This window comes from Photinus pyralis, unplaced genomic scaffold (assembly GCF_008802855.1).
Source record: "Photinus pyralis isolate 1611_PpyrPB1 unplaced genomic scaffold, Ppyr1.3 Ppyr1.4_LG6, whole genome shotgun sequence".
NCBI lineage: Eukaryota > Metazoa > Arthropoda > Insecta > Coleoptera > Lampyridae > Photinus > Photinus pyralis.
Window position 1 is genome coordinate 40,090,640 of NW_022170663.1, and position 17,672 is coordinate 40,108,311.

The following is a 17,672-nucleotide window of genomic DNA, read 5'->3' on the forward strand; positions in this document are numbered from 1 at the left end:
CGCCAGCATATTAAATGCTTCTTGGTTAAATTGGCATTAATTAAATTTCTGGACTGCAGTTATGGATGGTGTCCGCCGCATGCGTATCACATTTCTACATGTGTTGGCAAGTGATAGCCGCCGTTATGGACCCATTCGATAATGTTAAAGGTTGTTTACAAGTGTTTAAAATGCTCCCTCCGATCGCAAGTGGCGCCAACTGTGTAGTACCCGGTGTGATAACAAGTCGCTCTTTAATCGCGAGGATAAAGTGAAACAGATGATTATGCATTCTAATGACATGTCATTCTTGTTTCAAACGGGACGTGAAGCACTATACAAAATCACAATGGGCGCGTTCACCAGACGAAGCGCTTCATGAGCGCTATCTAAAGGCGGAAATACTCTGACAAGGTTTCTCGCGCTAGTTGCTATCTGATAATAATAATAAATTACTTTAATATACAATTAGCACTGTCAAGATGTAAAAACCAATGTACGTCCAACTTACTGTAGTGTGTACACTTCGACAGTGCTATCAGACAGCAACTAGTGCGAGAAACCTTGCTAGAGTATTCTCAAATTTAGGTAGCGCTTCGTCTGGTGAACGCACCCAATGCAACCCATTTGCAATGTGTTTGTTTACATATCAATATTGCTAAAAAATGTTTTTGAGGAACCATGCATGCAATAAGCCTATGTTCCACAATCATTAACCAAGAAAGAACCACAATCAGTAACCAAAAGAAAGAAGAGGCATGTCTTTCTATACCACATTTAAATCGACACAATTGAAACTGAACGCCCACCCGTTTTTAAAATTCTAATCTAATATGTTCCACTTACAATAAAAAATCCAACAAACTTTATTCATAAATAAAACAAAAATTAAACCTATTAGCTTAAAAAAATACTGTACATACAAAATGTACTAATATCAATGGGGTGATTTCCAAATCAGGCATACATATATTTACATTTCTGGGACAGATATCAAAATTTTATACACAAACTGCACAAGATTAAGAGGACTTTGAAATTAAAGAAATTGAGGAAATAATTTATTCTCATTTATTTCCAATCAAATAATCAACAGAAAACAACCTAAATCGACAGCATTCAGAGTTCATTGTTTTGCTATTAAGGCCTATCCATCTGTACATAACAATGGCGTACCACACTGTAATATGAGCTTTGCAATATTTATTTTATATGTAAATAAACTAACGCATTAAGGCAGACAAACAATGTTTGCAAATATATCTAGTTGATCAGACAGACACCTGGCATACAGCAATTGCATATCCGAATAACTGTTAAAATAAATAATTTAAGGAATACAGCTCTACTTTTATTTTTTTTTTCCTTTTGTTCATAATATGTTCTTATGTATGAAAGCAGTGTTACTACAATCTTGAACCCTTTGCAATTTTTTTTCTTCGTTATACTGATAACTTTTTATACAACAGTCTTTACAATGTGATAATATAAATTTAAATATAGCCCCATGCAAACACGTGTAATTGGGACAAGTGCGAATATAAAATAAAAAATCTACTAAACTTTAATACTAGATTAATGTTCGTTACTTATTCAAATATAGTAAGTGAAATTCGTTCTCAGACACCATGTAAAAATATAAAAAGTTTACCTATATCGCATCACGTTGTATTAAGCCAATTTTGATTGCGAAACTGATTAACGAAATTAAATAATTGGCATTTTGATTAGCCGATTTGGCCTATTATAATGTGCGACTGTTTGGCACATACGATCTTAACTTAAAACTCCAAATGATATGCATTATGGCATTTCTCTTAGATATAAGTCACAACATTAATTTAAACTAGCGTGCAAATATTCTTGCGACTCACCCCACATTTATTAATTCGTATATAAAAATATTTAGATTTAACAATGTGAAACGTACAAATTGAAGTTTGACATGAGGCTATTCTTTAAATACGTGGTGGTTTTCGTATGATCCATGCTGCGGATCACAGAAATTGCTATTCACTAAATTAATCACTGTTCTTATATACAATTTTTTTACACTTTCAAGATGTACACATTTAACGATATAGAATTTGACACTGAGTACAACAAGAAATATAATTCTACCAATCATTTGGTGTTACTTAAATGAGGAATTTTTCAATATAAAAAAGCTCGGATTGTATACGACATGAAACGATAACTTTTTTAAGACTGTAAAACGATTAAAATATTACACAGAACACCACTTCGTCATTGGAAGCACTGTAATTATAAAAACAAATTGAGTGTATTTTGGTTGTGTGTCAAAATCTGGGTGAATTTTATAGCCAGTTAGTTGCGAAAATTAAATATCACTATAACTCGAAGTAATTCAAACAAAACACATGCGCCGGAATATAAATGTACAGTAGAATCAAGCATAAACATAACATACATCTTTGATCGACTAGAATATAATATTAAATTAAACGAATAATTTAAACTTGAAGGCTACTTAAACATTAATTAGAAAATACTAAATTAAAAACTAAACACTAGGATAACTTCTCAAAACAAATAGCAAAATGAAAACACATTCTATTAAAACCTTAAAACGAATCTAGTATTAAAAAATATGACAATATATCATCTCCTCTTAGTCGACAGATAATCACACTCGAAAAAGTCTTAAAAGAAGATTTACAGATAGCGGATAACAAATTCAGGGGAAGAAAGAAAAAAATAATAAAACGCGAGGTGGCCAAAGCGTCACGTTCTATTAGTTAACTCGTATACCTACGGCGCGAATTCTCACTCTAAGTCAGTCTACAAAATGCCTCAAAAAAGCCCGCAAGCACTCGCACAAACATCAAAATTAGCAACAATGCGCGTCCTGTTCCGTATCACCTCAATTATCACTCGCTTTATAGTCAATTCGGGGCCTCAAATCGGATCACAGTACAAAATTCGAGACAAGACAAGATGTTTATAATCGCAGGGGGCTGATAATCAAATTTTTAATATGCCACAATATAAATGTTTTTACGGTTAGTTGTTGATATTTCGCATACCACAATGCACCAAGTTGGGACTGATATTTTTAAGTACATTTATTACTTTTGGTTATTGGTTAGTGTTGCACTCGAAGCTTTAAAAGCATTGTTCTGGTTTACTAAGCGAGTTTTTGTGTAGTTAAATGCCATCTAAAATTATGCTATAAACATCTAATTGGATACTTTACGGACTTGAAAAAAATCAGATTTTTAGGCCGATCATGAAGATATGATTCTAGATTTTTGTCGTGAGACACTTTGTGGCACGGTAGGTAATGCCAAATTCTAAAGTAGTCTGTTGTACGCAGACCAAAAGATAAAACTTGCTATCACAATCAAACCCCCTTATTTCGCCTAGGGATCGAGGAGCGTTCACTACATCTATTCGAGTTTATTCTTACAATCTGAAATTCAAAATATATACAATATAAAAGTTATAGTCAAGATTTCTTGAAGCCAAATGAATATGACACGCATTAATAATAAGCATAACTTTCGACATATCTCAGACAAAAATGGAATGCAAGCACGATATAAATATATTTTGGATAAAATATACGCAACGCGACGGTTTGGCCATCTCTGTCGGGCGTAATCGAAACAACAAGCGTTGGAAATGTTTCAGCTGCATAAAAAATAGTAACACCCTAACCCTGCATAAGAACATATACATCATTAATTAATAATAATAATAATAACAATAGTTACAGAAATTTGCACACAAAAGTAACCGTAATTGTAAGATAAATATACATATAAATGTGCTATAAAACACACCCAACATGTGCAAACGTACAATTTGCATGTTGTTGCCATTATATAAAACATAATCGCCCATACGACCGTTTTTTTTTGTTTAAATCGATGCATGCCCAATCATATGAGAAATTTGAAATCCCATCAAAGTAACAATATTAACTTTTAATCAGCTAACAGTCTTAAAATAACCTAATATATACTGATAACTGAAAGTATTTGCACGTCCAGTTGCTCGGGTTACGTCTTTTAACAATATTTACACAATGAAGTTTCGTTCACAAGGCAAAATTAAGAATTTTTATATACATACACAGCCTATCAGTTACTCACATTTAAATAAGTATTTGTCATATTTCGTCAAACTCCGTTACCAATTTCTCTCTACGCGCGAAGAAAAAATGAGGGATGTTATTCTGTGGTAACCTACCCAAGCAACCGGATCGATCAAAACTATAATTTAAAAACCCAACAGCAGCATACACTAACCTACACTCCCTTATACAGCTTATATATTACGGTAATTATTTGTCAAAAATAACTTTGCTATAACATTAGTCTGTACAACACCCTTAGATGAACTGCTCGGAAATTACAAACACGCGCTACCCGCCCGTCAGCATTAGAAAATGTCTTACTGGTCCTAAAATACACGAGTAATGTGCCAGATATGAAACCAAAGCATGATAATTTCCTCGAGCACCAATAATAATATTAAATTTGACAGGACCGCAAGTCACCAAGTAGCGGCGAAACTGTCAGCAACAAGCTTTAAAAGCGACTGCTATTATTTTACTGCTGTTATATACGCGTCAACTGAAGGCAATGGAGTGAGTCGTACAGTCAAGGGCCTATCACAGACGCACGCGCGAGCTAACCATAAGTAGAACCACCCATCGACTACTTATCATTTTACAGTACTAAAATCCCTTTAAAACGTATGAAAATTCAACAGTATGTATCTCGAGCTAGGAACATGACTCGCACGAAATTAAGTGAAATCATAAAGTACATGTACACGTAAATGCCAAAAAATTCGGACAGTAGTATTTCGAGTCCAGGCAATGTCACACCCACGATTCACTTATGTTATGGCCAATGACAGTGTCGTCAAGTTTATATATACCTAACATTAATATATGAAAACCTCATACAGCACTGCTCCACATTGCTTGCAGCACATACACTGCACCGGTTGGTAACCTGTGCTACTTGGGCGAACGAGACGGTACAAAGTCGCGCAATTGAGAGGTTCTCTGCTCTGGTCTTCTGCGTTGTAGACCGGATCTGTCGTATGTGGTTTTCGTTCCGTTCCTAGACGACCCGTGACGAGACTGGCTCGACCCCTCCCTTTGCTGACCAACATCTAATTAACAAACCAACATTAATATTATATTACCTTACAACAATGAAGTCAAGTGCCAGAAAACTGTTTTCTCAGTTTTGAATTCATATATCCGCTTTACATTTTAGTCTTAAGTCAGCACTAGAGGGTTCGCGCCCATGCCTTTGCTCACATTGTTAATGCATGCGAGTTGGGTATCTCAAAAGAGTCTCAAGGTTAAAAATGACAATATCATTATAACTTTGCCAAACAGCACCAATTTGAACAAAGATTTGGATTTAGGTTCTACTTACCCTCTATGTCAAAGTTGATCCTGTGGGTTTCCTTTTATTGTTAGAGGTGAAAACTACTATTCCTCCACAAATGTATGTAGTATTTTATATTTTTATAACTTGCAAGAAGTTCGTTCCTTGTAATCAAGTCCCTAGAGGCTAGAGCTATTCTCATGTGATTAAGAGAGGGTAACCCTGATTTGAATTTGTATTTGATTGTTTTTGTTATTAACGTTTTTTATTAAATTTCACTCTCCCCATTTCTTGCGTTTTATTTATGTTGGCCGAACCTTAGAGTGACACACAAACATCCCCAAACTTGTTTCACAACACTATGTAGATCGTTCACTAAACAGATTTGACACTTGACGATCATGTGCCATGGGTTTCGGTTAGTTAGGGGGAGGGTAACATAGAAAACATATAGTACGTACATAAAAACCACGAGAAAACGTAACAAAAATTAAATGTTTCATTTTTATTGTTTCCCTTGGTGTGGAGACCAGTGGATACTAATTAGGCCAGTCAAATTAGGAAAAATAGCGGAAATAATTGAAAGAAAGCTGAAAATTGGTATAGAGGTACATTAGGGCTTGTATTCGAACATACTAAAAGTCGGGACCAAAACTCCAATGGCTCGAGCCGCCATCTTGGAAAAAAGGTGCTCCAAATCACTTTTTCGCTGATATCTCGGTAACCGTGCATTCTAGTAGTTTTATATGAAAAAAGAAAGATAATAAAATTTTGTATAAAAAAGATGGTACGCACTTTTTTGTATTTTCGTTATTTACGTCGATATTCCACATTGAATATAGAGCATAATCTTTTTTTCAGATGTAGGTGCATTACTTTCAGCGCTCGCGTGCTTTAAACATATGTTTAAAAAATTGACTGACATTGTTAAGGCCTGTTGACCATCTAAGAGAAGGAAATAATACATAATAATATATAGCCGAATACAAAAGATACCTACATAAGGAAACTAAGAAAAATAAATATTGTTTGAACTACTTGTAATGGATATGGGGCATTTACAAAAAAAATATATATCAAACTTGACTTCATTTCATAAAAAAATACTAAAAATAATAAACTAAACTAATTCCATTAACAATTCGCGAAATATGTAGTACATAGCGCTGTTCCAATATCCACACCTGAACTTTTTTCGTGAAAGCGGTATAGGTAGATATCTTTTTCATTTCGCGCGGTAGAATGGAATAAAGCCTTGGAGCAATGTATGAGCACATCGTTTACCGATTGTTTTTTCAGACCTTGGAAAAAGTATATTATTATGGTCTTCCTGGCGTGTATAATGAGAGTGCATGCTGGGCGCTAATTTCGGATGTTTTTCTGAACTGGAGGATTTTGTTACAGTAAAGTTGGCGTAAATTCATTACATTTGATGCCTTATACAGAGTGGTGCCTAGCGCAACGCAGCACAGGGATGTCAATGGTCATTTCTTTATAGTCAATTACTAGCTCCCCTAATTATTTTAGAGCAAAAGTCTAAAGAAGTTATTTTAGAGAAAAAAAATACTGCAACTGTTCATACGATTACTTATAATTTTCCGTTTTTCAAAACCGTAGAAATTAACAAAATAAAAAGGTTCATTTTTCAATAAAACAGATATGCTTGAAATTACCTAAAAAATCAGCGATCACGTTTCATTATTTGCCTTTGACGTTTATTAAATTTATACTTGTTTATAAATTAGTTAATCATAAAATTGTTTATCAGGTATTTAACTGACGAGAAATGTTAAAGTTAAAGTTGCTGGAAAGAATGCCCGCCAAGTAACGTGTGTATTTAGTGTTAATGTTAAGTAACCCAATTGGCCGATTCCAAGCAGTAGGTAGGTACAAGATTACAGAATTAAATATAAAAATCGTTGGACGTCAAACAACGATATCTTACATGCGATGCGCTTGTAGTAAAAGATTCCCAAGCATTACTGATTTATAAAAATGTAATTTTTTATTTTGTCGATTTCTACGATTTTGAAAAACGGAAAGTTATAAGTAATATGAAAGAGAGGTACTCTTTGGTAATAGTATGAACAGATGCAGTATTTTTTTCTCTACAAAAACTTCTTTAGACTTTTGCTCTAAAATAATTAGGGGAGCTAGTAATTGACTATAAAGAAATTACCATTGACATCCCTGTGCTGCGTCGTGCTAGGCACCACCCTGTATAAGGATTCACTAGCATAAAATTCCCCCAGCCAACAATTCCATACATAAACAGTGATTGTACGTGTATTAACGAGAAATACAAATCACACATCTGTTGAGTGAGTATGATATGTCGTAAGTGTTTAATTTTAGATAAAACTGCCCTCCTCTTCACTGGTCAACAGGCCCTAAAATGTCAACTAAATCAATTTTTTTAACATATTCATGTTTAAAGCACGCGAGTGCTGAAAGTAATGCACCTACATCTGAAAAAAGAGTATGCTCTATATTCAATGTGGAATATCGACGTAAATATCGAAAATACAAAAAAGTGCATACCATCTTTTTTATACAAAATTTTATTATCTTTCTTTTTTTATATGAAACTTTACTTGCTAGAATGCACGGTTACCGAGATATCAGCGAAAAAGTGATTTGGAGCACCTTTTTACCAAGATGGCGGCTCGAGCTCTAGGAGTTTCGGCCCCGACTTTTAGTATGTTCGAATACAAGCCCTAATGTATCTCTATACCAATTTTCAGCTTTCTTTCAATTACTTCCGCTATTCGTGGAAATTTGATCTTTTTTGACTGTACTAAATGGGTTCCGTGTGCTGGTATGATCTGAAGGACGTATTATCGTTTCCATGTGATTTTTATCGCATTAATTACAAATAATTCAATATATAGGGTAGGGTTCTGTACAATTTCTTTGTGTGCGGGCGGAGAGGATCTGACACTGCGGTCCCTTTACGAAAAGGAACAATGTACAAATATTTTCGACGAAACGGAACGATATTGTAATATTTTTTACCAACCGGAACGCTTTCCGGCTCGTTCCGGTCCATTCCGAGCCCTGTTTGTAATGACTCCTGTCATAACTGACAGATTGACATCAGTCAAATATTCTGTATGAAATTGAAATTTTATGCTAAAATACTATTTCGGGCAAGATTTAATACAAAACTCGTCAGTAAAATGACATTACTTAACTCGGAAATTAAAATACTCGGCCCCAAAGGAACCTCGTACTTCAATATTTTCTCGCTAGTAATGTGTCATTTTCCTGACTTTATGTAAATAACCTATTACCCAAAATCGTCCTCAAACCTTCATTTTCATGCCTACTTTCTGTCAGGAAATTATAGTTTCCATAACAGACGCAGAGCAGACTACGTTTCCTGCCGCTTGTCATTTTACTAGCCGCACTGTCAGTTTACCAGCCGCATTTGTGACCTAACTGTCTATAATGAAATGACTCATGTCATCACTGACAGATTGACATTAATCAAAAGTTCTATATGAAAATTGATACTTCAAAAAACCATTTTGTAAGAATACTTATAAGTTCCTCGGAAAAAACCAGCTGAAAACGTGGGTTTTTTTCTGTTAAAAAATGGACACTTCCACTAGCGATAGCTCGAAAAGTTCTGACTTTTGGAAAAAAACTTTCTACAACAGTTGCTTAGAATTAGTTCAGTACTACTAAAACATTTTCAAAAAATTTAAAAAATGTCCAATCTGATTTCAAAACAACAAAAATTTGAAAAATTCAAATGGTTCCAGGAACCAACACTATCAAAGTGCACTTGAATGAAAAACTATAACATATCTACATAAAACTATAAACCATAAAAATACATACAATTTTAGTGCATTTGGACAATTTACCACCGTAATTGGTAACGATTTTATTCGTCTGGCGACACAGCTATATAAGCTTGGAAACCGCTGCAAAATGGCACTATTGACATAAGTTATTATTAGACATATTATTCCTAGATTATATATCTAGAGACCATGCACCTCAGGGCAGGCACATTTAAAAAAATAATACCAGTAACCTCGCCAGTAACTGCAACATAACTGGAAAAAACCCTAGAAATTCGAAAACTTGCAAAAATTGAGAACTCGAAAAAATCAAAGAAAACAGAAGCTTTAAAAATTGAGAAAATTCAAAAAATTCTGGAAAGTGAGTCTCAATCTAGGTCTCAATAATTAAATTCATTCAACTCAATTGATTTATTGAAAATTGGTGTGGAAGTGAATAGAAATGAAATAATGCAGGAGTAACCTAAAAATGAAATGAACGATTGATGAATTGCGATTAGTTCTTTTTGCCTCCGAGTGGAATTAAAAAAGAAGTTCGCGATTTTAAACAACGCGGACACGCGCGCGTACCTGATGGGAACGTACGGGCGTGCGAATAGTTTGGGGGGATTTGGGAAGGAAAATGGGGGGAAAGGTAGAGGGGGATGTTAAAATTTAACTAAAAGTGTAATTTAATACTAAGGAAACCTCTGTAAATAGTTCAAAAAGCTTGGAATGTTTTTTTTTTGTATTTGCAGTACCTATTTTATGGAATATTTTATAGGTTCAGCAAATAAACCCTAACACTCTTGAAACTAAAGTTAAATCAAGAGCCAAACACTAGCATTCCAACAAATCCGTTGCCATCGCCTTTAATGAAAGCGAAACTGGATAATAAGTAACAAGTGGGCGACACATTCCCAACACTATGTTTTCGAAAGAATCGAAAAGCAAAAAAACAATTTAAAGAATTTCAAATTTTTTAAAATTCAAGAAATTTAAAAATTCGTGGAAAATAAATTTAGGCAAAATTCTAAAAAAGTGTACACTAAATGAAAATCCGTAAAATTAAAAACGTTAATTAAAAATTCCACAAAAATTTAGATTCTGTAAAATTTTCAAAAGTTCTTGGGCAAGTTGGGTATTAATACGTTTCGGCGGCTTTCCACAGAGATTGGTGCATAAATAATCGTAATTTTGCGCAGGTCGCACAGCTATGGTACTGGATGTAAAAGAGAAGTGAACATCTTAAGAACTGTAGTAGTTACAGAACGGACAGACGGAGAAAACAGCTGCAATAGCTCATCCAATTTTGATAGAAAATGCACTAAAAATTGAAAAACCAATCTGCCAAACCATTTTGCAATATTCGGAAAGATTCAAAACTATTGCGAAATTTAATTAAATTATTCTGCAAAATTTCGAAAAAACACAAAATTTGAAAGAAATGAAAAGTTGGAAAATTTTTAATAAATCCTGAAAAAGTTCAAAAATTCAAGTACTAACATGTAAAAAAAATATTTAAAAATTCCTAGAAATTCGAAAAATGCAAAAATACAGACAAGTAAACCATTTTGACAATTTGTAAGCTTAACTTTAAAGTTAGTAGCTATAAACTCAGTACATTTCGAAATAAAGGGGGACAGGGGGGTTTCAGATAACCAATATTTTGGATAAAGCTTATTTTAAAATTCTAAGTGAAACAAGCATATGAATAGGAAATGAAAAAATATGCTTGATTTCGGTTAATGGAGTTTCTACTGTACATAAGACATTAAAATACAAATGAATGCACTTGGTTGTTTCCTAACAAAATCGATGTATAAATAAAGATTTTGAAACCTTGTACGATGTAAGCTAAATCTATCTATTCTTCACCCCCAAGAAGGGTTAGAACTTGAATTCAAATTTTTATAAAAATGAGTGCTGTTTAACAAAATTATACCTGAAAAAGGTTATTAACCGAGTTATAAAAAAAGTGATAATATCTTATGTATTGACATCGTTGACATTGTGGACGTTGTCTATGTTCCCAATAAAAAATTTATGTCCGAATTAAAATTGTGAATTGGCAATATCCTCCCTCAAAAACGATTTTCTCCAGTCATGATTTTGGATTAAGTCAAAATCAATTTTGGACAAAATACAATTTTCAAATTTAACATCCAAAGAACGCACCTACCTTTCGAATCTTTGCAGTCTCGTTGCTCTGTTTGTACCCGGCCACCGGCAGTAGTGGAATTATTGTTGAGAGGTGCTGCTTGCTTATTATTTTGTGGAGGAGTTTCGCCCGTCTTCTCCTTCTCTTTAACGTTCTTCTCCTTTTGTGCTCGAAGTTCTTTTTGGTGTTGTGCAACTTGTGCATAGCTCATGCGCGGTGGATTACACGAATTTTCCTGTTGATTACAATTTTAATTTCGAATTAATTTCGATGTGCTAATTACCAATGGAGGAGGTGGAGGCGAGTTGGGTTGTTTCGTGATTTCCGGCCGGGGCTCTTGTCGATTGGATGGAGGATGAGCGCGACTGTTCGTACTAGCAGCTACACTTACATGGCTAAGTCGTGTGGGTGCTTCACATGTAATTGCGACAGTCATGGTGGCAGCATTCGTAGTGGTGGGACATGCGGCATCTAAATCACCATTCAGAAGGACGTCATCTGTTTTAGTCGATTTATCTGCCATCGTACACTTAGCTGTCATTACAGGAACTAATCTATAAGAACGGCGGTTAGATTAAGCAACTAATGATTCACTCATACTTTTCAGGAGAGTTAGGAGGCGTAAGCGTAAGATTTGCTGGACTATTTTGAGAAATAGAGACAGCGGGAGCATTATTAGTGATAGATTCTTTTACTTCCGGACTCGTGTAAGCGTTACTTGGTTTCACGGGTCCATTTTGAATTGATTGCGCAACATTTGTAGGTGAACACGTCCTAGGAGAGTCGCTTTCGGGACCACTACTCGCCTCCTTAATGGATGTTTTTGGTTTAGCCGAACCCTTCACGATGTCGGCTAACCTATTTTCGCCCCAATTGGAATTCTGCGGCTGCTCTGAGCAATTTTGTGGCACTACTATCTCAGAGTTGACGGTCACAATCTGCCCCGGTTTTATTGGCACTGTATTTCCCGAGTGTTCTACAACAAAAGCGAGGTTACATTTCTCTCCTCCTGAACATAAGCGAGTTCCCACCTGGCAATGGCGGAAATGCTGAATCTTCCAAGTCAAATTGAGCTCCTGCATTTACTACTTCGCGTGGATTAGAAGGTGGCACAGATTGTGTACTACTTGGTCCCGATTCCTCATCTTTACGTTTACGGCGATGCCTAGGCGGAACTGGTTCTTTACTCAATTGCACTGGAGCCAATATTAAAGGTCTATAAAGAATTGTACCGTCCTCGATTACATCAGTTCGTACAATCGGCTGCACACCTGCAAGCACTACCATCACAATTAAAGACTTAGAAAACCAACAATACAGTAATTTATTGTACACTTAACTAGAGAACTTTTGAAATTAAATGTTTATTGTTGAATTGTTGTCTAGTGAAATACATAAGAAAGGGAATTTTATTTTGCATCTCACTCTCCTAAGTCATTAATCATCTTATTTTGCTGTACGTTTCTTATCTGTATATAAATTTTCATGAAAGAGATCAAGAAGAGAGAAGTGATGATTTTTTCAAAACTTCAGGCATATCCAATTTTACGGATTTAAGGCTGAAAGTCATTGGAATGGAGTTATATGTGCTATTAAGATCATGGAAGAGAATTGATCCATTTAAATCGATTATGCAACTTCATTTCAGATACTTTTTATCTTGACAACTTGGTTAAGCCCTCCAACTTATTGAAATTTTTATTTTTTATTTATCTTATATTGCCTTTATTTTTGAGTGGGCGGGGTTTCACCTAGAAAAAGATACGGCATTAGCTGGATTTGATACCCAGGAGTACCTGTTGCCCACCAGGAAATAAAGAATTTATCAAACATTTATTTTCATTGGTCACCCAAAATAAAAGCTATAACAAAAGAAATTCATTATTTTTCCAATAGATGACTTTTCTCGCGTAAGTGCGCCCGAATTACGCAAGATGGCGTTAAAATCTTGTACTAAAGAATAGTTTTGTGATTGCTTGACTTAGTACTGTTTGAGTGGGAGACAAATGAACATCAATAAACAACATCTTCAATAAAGGTAATAAACGACTGAAAATGTTAATAGTATATGATCTTAATACTGTAACAGCGAATCACTTAAGTTGTCTGACCAACATATAGACAATGTTTCAATTGCGCAAAAACTAAAAATTGCACAAAAAACTGTTAATAATAATAATAATAATGACCCTTATTGGTTATAATAATGGTTCCTACACCATAACCAATAGGCACAAGGTCAGGTAAACCGGTTAATATGGTCACAATGTTAGAAACTACTTCAACAAGACGGGACACAAAAAGAACCACGATGGATAGCTGCCACAAAAACAACTATCACAGATCGAATTTCCATATGCGAATTGTTCCCTAAGTAAATGGCAACTCACTTACGATAACATTCGGTGACAACAGTCGAATCGCAGTGAGCCTGTGCAACCATAGACTAACCCGGGAAGCTTTTACAATGTGTTTAATGGGATTGATCTACCATGGGTTGCTTCCATATGAGGAAACTTTTAAAATGAACCTAAATCAATCGGTTTGCCTTTATTAAAAAGTGCTACTGTTAAACTGAGTAAAATCCGTCTATTTAATAAGAAATTAAACTCACAAGTTTTAATATAATTGATTGATTGACTTTCACCAAAAGGTGCTACAGTTAAAATTTCAGTAGGATCAGATCACAAATAAAAAGGTTACTTCTGCGCATGTGCGCACGCATCTTTTTACATGTTTAATGGATCAATTTGCATTTAGTGAAAAGGGGAGCAATTAAAATTACAGTAACATTGGTCCATATAAAGAAGGTAACTTAAGGATAAAGCCTATCAGTCTGAAAATTAATAGATGTATCCAAATGACAAATAATATCCCTGCAAAAATTTACACAATTTGCGCCATTACATTTTAAGTTATCGTACTAACAAGTCGGACAACAATGACAATGGAGAAAAAGTATCTATCTAATAAATTTTGGCCAATGTAATAACAGCACAATCACAAAATTATAAAAACCGGGAAATTTAAAATCGCATGTCACATTGTATGACTAAGTTATAGTGTTTCAAACTGTTTATTAAGTTCAAAAAGACTAGTTTGTTTGTATAAATGAAATTAACGGCAAATTGAGGGCCGATGCAAGGCAAATACGAAACACAATGACAGGTTTGACGTTAAGGATGTCAATTTAGATACAGCAATTATAATTCGAAGCAAACAGTTACATGTGTTACAGGTTTTGAAAATTCGACCAATAAAGAATGTTCATTTAAATTTGCGGGGAATTTTTTGGGAGGAGCTTAACTGCATCTGTTGGGTGAAATAGAAAATTACAGTTCAACTGACTTTCATTATTATATCGCAGCATTTGTTTTTAAAATCTAACAAAATTCTTTCTCTAAAATTTGGAAATGCAGTAGCTGATTACTAGAGTACCAAAGATCATGGGTACTTACCCGCGGTATTCAACTACATATTAGTTATATATACTAATACATCCTCTTACCTTATATTTCTTAAACAAAGATATAGATCATTCAGATACACAAAGCAGTACGATCCTAACTCGACGTCTAATACAATTAACCATTGTGTCGTGTAATCCAAATGGTATAAGTAAATAAGTCTCTAGGCAGCACTTTTAATGAGGTCTTGGGAATGTTTATATTTTGGTATTCGATTTTGCAGTTTTATTTAAATTTTCAAGTTATTTGAACATTCCAGTGTTTACATTTATTACCTAAATAATTATTAATTTTGAGATTAAATGTTTAAAAATTCATTTTGGATGCTTCATTTTCTTACATGCTGGTACCAGTACAAAGTGAAGTTAGTAGGCAATTAGGTATATGTTAACACAATACTTTCAAATATTTAAAATGTGCACAGTGTGATTTGTATGTCTGTGTATCTCTTATGCCTGTCAAAATCGTTCAATTGATTAGGATGAAACATAGGGCAATAGTTGGACGTCTGCCCGCTAAAGTTTCTGTGTTACTAAAACACTTTAAAAAGTTTCCACACGGGAACAAGAAAAAATGAGATTTTACGTTGTTCAGTGGAAATTAAGTCACATCGTGACTCTTACCATTTTGTTATCATTATTCATTACAGCTTAGTTTCATGAAGGGCTTGTTCCCGAATGTAATTTAATCTCCACTAACCTGTTTACCACTGCCATTAGCGGAAACAATTTTGAGATTAACACATGGGTCTTACACGTTTTAATAATTTAAAGAAGTGTATTAATATCGCTAATTTCAACTAATCATCGTTTGGAGAGAGACTTGACATTTAGAAAGTAGGTTTCTTTGAAGGAGATAAGGTGTACTCCTTAAGAACTTCTCAAAGTTTCCATGGGAACAGGGTATGGGAAAGAAGGAAATTTATAAATAAGAAAGAAAGAAAGTGGCCAACATGAGTACAAAAATGCGAGTAAAAATACATTTTCAGGCAATTTCCAAACGAAATAGCCGGTCCGTGCGGCGCAGTGGAGTTAAAGCAGACTGCAGTACCAAGGTTGTTGCAAACTTTAAGGGGTGGTAGGTTGACATGATATACATACTCAGTACAAATTTGAACTCAATATGGTGCCGTCCATAATTATTTTTCTTGTAAATTTACTTTTTGTACCGGGTGACCCAATAAGACTGTTCCTTAGCCATACTCGAGAACTGTTCGTCATATGACTTAGGGGTAAAAAAAATATTGGTCATGAAGAATCGCTGGAAAATTTCTAAAAATGACCAACAGAGGGCGTAACTGCCATCTTAAATTTTAAAATTGCATTTTCTTTAAATTTTGCATAATAAACTAAAAAAAATTTTGTCACATTTTTAAAGACAACCAGTTTATCAATTTCGTAAAAACAAAAACGCAGTTATTGCAAAAACAAAGATAGTGTGTGTGGTTCAATTCTTTTTGCAATAACCTTCTTTAACTTCTTTAACGGTTTGACCAATTTTAACAAATTTGGTATGGTTGAAAAGAGCATTCCTTGGGCAATGAGAATCAACCAAAATATAGTTAATTTAGTTGAATCCTTCTCCGCCAGGGGGCTAGTTTTGACACTATAACTCAAAATCCTAAAAAAATCAAATGGAATGATATGACTTTTTCTTTATAAAAAAGTAAAAGAAAAAGTAGCCAAATAACATCCAAAGAGGCCAGTGAAAATCATTTTTCAAAATCTTGTTCCTAACCTCAAATATTGGGAAAATGAGAATAATTAATTAATTAATAAAAATACTTAAATTTACTTTTTACGTATTTCCGGTATTTGTCGATGGCGCGAAAGAAAAGAACCCTACACTTTTAGGTAGGCCTTGGGAAATTAAACAAATGAAACACGATGCATTATCAAATAATAACAGCCGTAATTTATTTATTTGTTTAGTCAGATACCATACAGAATGCAAGTATTCCAATTACATGGCACTGGGATGCTGTACTTAAAGCTAAAACTACATAGTAATTACGATCTAATATGACTAATTCATGAATGAATTAATTAATTAATTGGTAATTATTCTGCTGTGTTTACATTCAGGAAGTGCAGTTTTTGGAATTTGTAATCTTTTCTAAAATGCCGATTTCTAACCAAGAAAAATTTAATTTGCTGGCGATATATTTTGAGTATTTTCAAAATGCGGCCATCGCTGCCCGTATCTTCTATTTGCATTATCCGAATCGACCACGAACCATCGCCGCCAGCATAAATGCTTCTTGGTTAGAAATCGGCATTTTAGAAAAGATTACAAATTCAAAAAATTGCACTTTCTGAATGTAAATACAGCAGAATAATTTACAAATTATGGCTGTTATTATTTTATAATGCATCGTGTTTCATTTGTTTAATTTTCCATGGCCTACCCAAAAGTGTAGGGTCCTTTTCCAAACAATCTTTCGCGCCATCGACACATACTGGAAATACGTCAAATAAGATATAATTTAAGCATTAAGCAACAATTAATTAATCTCATCTTCCCAATATTTGAGGTTAGGAACGAGATTTTGAAAAACGGTTTTCACTGGCCTCTTTGGGTGTTATTTGGCTACTTTTTCATAAAGAAAAAGTCATATCATTCCATTTCATTTTTTTAGGATTAGTTAGATAGTGTCAAAACTAGCCCCCTGGCGGAGAAGGATTCAACTAAATTAACTATATTTTGTTGATTCTTGTTGCCCAAGGAATGCTCTTTTCAACAATACCAAATTTGTTACAATCGGTCAAACGGTTAAGAAGTTAAAGCAGGTTATTGCAAAAACAATTGAACGCCCCACACCATCTTTGTTTTTGAAATATCTGAGTTTTTGTTTTTTAAAATTTAAGATGGCAGTTATGCCCTCTGGTGGTCATTTTTA

General features: G+C 34.3%; 1 protein-coding gene across 6 annotated transcripts in view; it reads right to left on the bottom strand.

Annotated features, from left to right (window-relative positions):
* Window positions 1-1,032: 1,032 nt before the first annotated feature.
* LOC116173513 (la-related protein 4) overlaps window positions 1,033-17,672 on the bottom strand; it is a 39,699-nt gene continuing 23,059 nt past the window's right edge. For 5 of the 6 annotated variants that reach the window (XM_031491019.1, XM_031491020.1, XM_031491018.1 and 2 more), the window contains 5 exons: window positions 12,338-12,586; window positions 11,907-12,282; window positions 11,590-11,860; window positions 11,328-11,541; window positions 1,033-5,130 (listed from right to left, as the gene is read on the bottom strand). In XM_031491019.1, coding sequence (XP_031346879.1) covers window positions 4,973-5,130; window positions 11,328-11,541; window positions 11,590-11,860; window positions 11,907-12,282; window positions 12,338-12,586 — 1,268 coding nt within the window. In that variant the 3' untranslated portion in view covers window positions 1,033-4,972. Of the gene's footprint in view, window positions 5,131-11,323; window positions 11,542-11,589; window positions 11,861-11,906; window positions 12,283-12,337; window positions 12,587-17,672 lie in introns of all 6 variants that reach the window. The other variant, XM_031491021.1, reaches the window with a different exon arrangement.